This window comes from Bradysia coprophila, unplaced genomic scaffold, assembly GCF_014529535.1.
Source record: "Bradysia coprophila strain Holo2 unplaced genomic scaffold, BU_Bcop_v1 contig_297, whole genome shotgun sequence".
NCBI lineage: Eukaryota > Metazoa > Arthropoda > Insecta > Diptera > Sciaridae > Bradysia > Bradysia coprophila.
The window spans coordinates 2,637,350-2,639,358 of NW_023503555.1; the positions used below are offsets into that span (position 1 = coordinate 2,637,350).

The 2,009-nt window shown below is 38.2% G+C and overlaps 1 protein-coding gene across 1 annotated transcript; it reads left to right on the forward strand.

The window, feature by feature from the left end:
* The first annotated feature begins 349 nt into the window (after positions 1-349).
* LOC119078854 lies at positions 350-1,760 on the forward strand. Its single transcript, XM_037186565.1, has 3 exons — positions 350-678; positions 745-1,266; positions 1,337-1,760. The coding sequence occupies exons 1-3, from the start codon at positions 405-407 to the stop codon at positions 1,723-1,725; spliced, it is 1,185 nt and encodes a 394-aa protein (XP_037042460.1). The 5' UTR covers positions 350-404; the 3' UTR covers positions 1,726-1,760.
* The last annotated feature ends 249 nt before the right edge of the window (positions 1,761-2,009 follow it).

Sequence of the window (2,009 nt, forward strand, 5' to 3'; positions counted from 1 at the left end):
CATTTTATAGGTATGCAAGGAAATAGTTCATTACTTACCAAGTATTTTACTCAAAAGCTTGAGGTCGCGAGGTTTTTGGGGTCTCGACTCAGAACATTATTTTGTGTAAGGTTACAGCTTTCGACTTCAATTTTTTTTGGCTACACTAATAAAAGTATGAACGATTGCAGAAAAGCGTTCAGACAACTTAATGTAAGTTTATTTGCAAAACGATGACTAAAATATTGTCATTCTTTCGATCAATTACATTTTCGAGACAATCCACCAGCTATCACGTCTCGTCAGATTAGATTAAAATTAATTTTGTCGATTGGCCCTTATCTCAAAAATTTTTGTTATTACTTTTATAGACACTCTGTACTTGTTTGAATGTCTGCCAGTTATAGACATCGCTCGGTTAAAAAATGTTCAAACATTTCGGTCCTATTTTAATCGCATCGATATTTTTATCGATATGGGTCACTGCTGCAGACATAAATGATAGATTTCGTGAAGAAGAAATTATTCCGGACATTATCGATGACATTGCCCTTGAACTACAGCCAATCAACATCGCATATCCGTCATCTGGTGTGAGTGTAAATTTAGGCAATGAATTGAGACCGTCACAAGTTAGAGTCCAGCCAGAAGTTACATGGGAAGCTGACATCGGTGCTTTTTATACGCTACTTATGTCTGGTAAACTTATTGTAATTAATTTAAAAAAAAAATCGTTAGTCAACGACAGAAGATTTTGCTTTATAGATCCTGATGCACCGTCCAGAGATAATCCAATACGACGAGAAGTTCGTCATTGGCTTACAATGAACATAAATGGAACGGATATCAATTCTGGCGACACAATATTCAACTATATCGGTTCAGGGCCTCCGGTAACAACCGGTTTGCATCGATATGTTTTCTTACTTTTTAAACAAGAGTCCAACAACCTCAACTACGATTTGGTTAATGGGTCAGTGAGCATCATTGATACCAGTACCCGAATTCTAATTAATGAATTCAATCTGACTCTGGTGGGTGGCAATTTCTTTCTTGCACAATTCGAAGGAGTCGCTGGATTAGTGAACGATAAGTTTAGAGACGAAGAAATTGTGCCTGACATACTTGACGCCCTTACGGTAGAATTACAAAAATTGAACGTTACATATCATTCGTCTGGCGTTGGTGTCGATTTAGGAAATGTATTGACACCATCGCAGGTGACTGATGAACCGGAAATAACATGGGAAGCTCAACCAGACAGCTTTTATACAATACTCATGACAGGTATAAAAATTGGAATTTTGTCTTGATAAATGTTTTGAATATCAAACTAACGACAAAAAACAAATTGAAGACCCGGACGCACCGTCCCGCCAAGCTCCAACGCTGAGAGAGTACAGACACTGGTTGGTAATGAACGTAAATGGAACAGATTTGAGTTCGGGCGACATAATATTCCCGTATATGGGTTCGGGTCCACCAGAAGGAACTTCACTGCATCGCTACGTGTTTTTGGTATTGAGACAAGCGAATGGTAGTCTTGACTACGAGATGGACGATGAAACATTGAATCGAGCGAACACAAACACTCGCAGTTTGATAAGCCAATTCAATCTGACGTTAGTGGGTGGCGATTTCTTTCAAGCTGAATATGAAGGAAGTGCAGGAACGGCAACGATCAACATTTTGATGTTATCCGTTTTTGTATTTATGAACATTTGTGTGGTGTTCGGAATTGTTTAGAGTGAGTGAGTGAATAAAATTCATTTCGACTTTGCGCAAAAGCAAGATCATTCTCTATAGATGTTGGTTTTTCGAATCGTAAAAGAACATTTCAGCCCTACGATTACTAGAAACGCTAAGGATCGAATGCATATGCATATTTTCCTCCGTTATCTGTTTTCATCCGTTATCGACAAAGACGACCCACGACAGAGATAATAATGAACTTAAAGGAAGTGAAGAGGAAAGTAAGTAATAGATTACACTGGATGCGACGAAGATAGTCACAAGTGTATTTTTCAGCA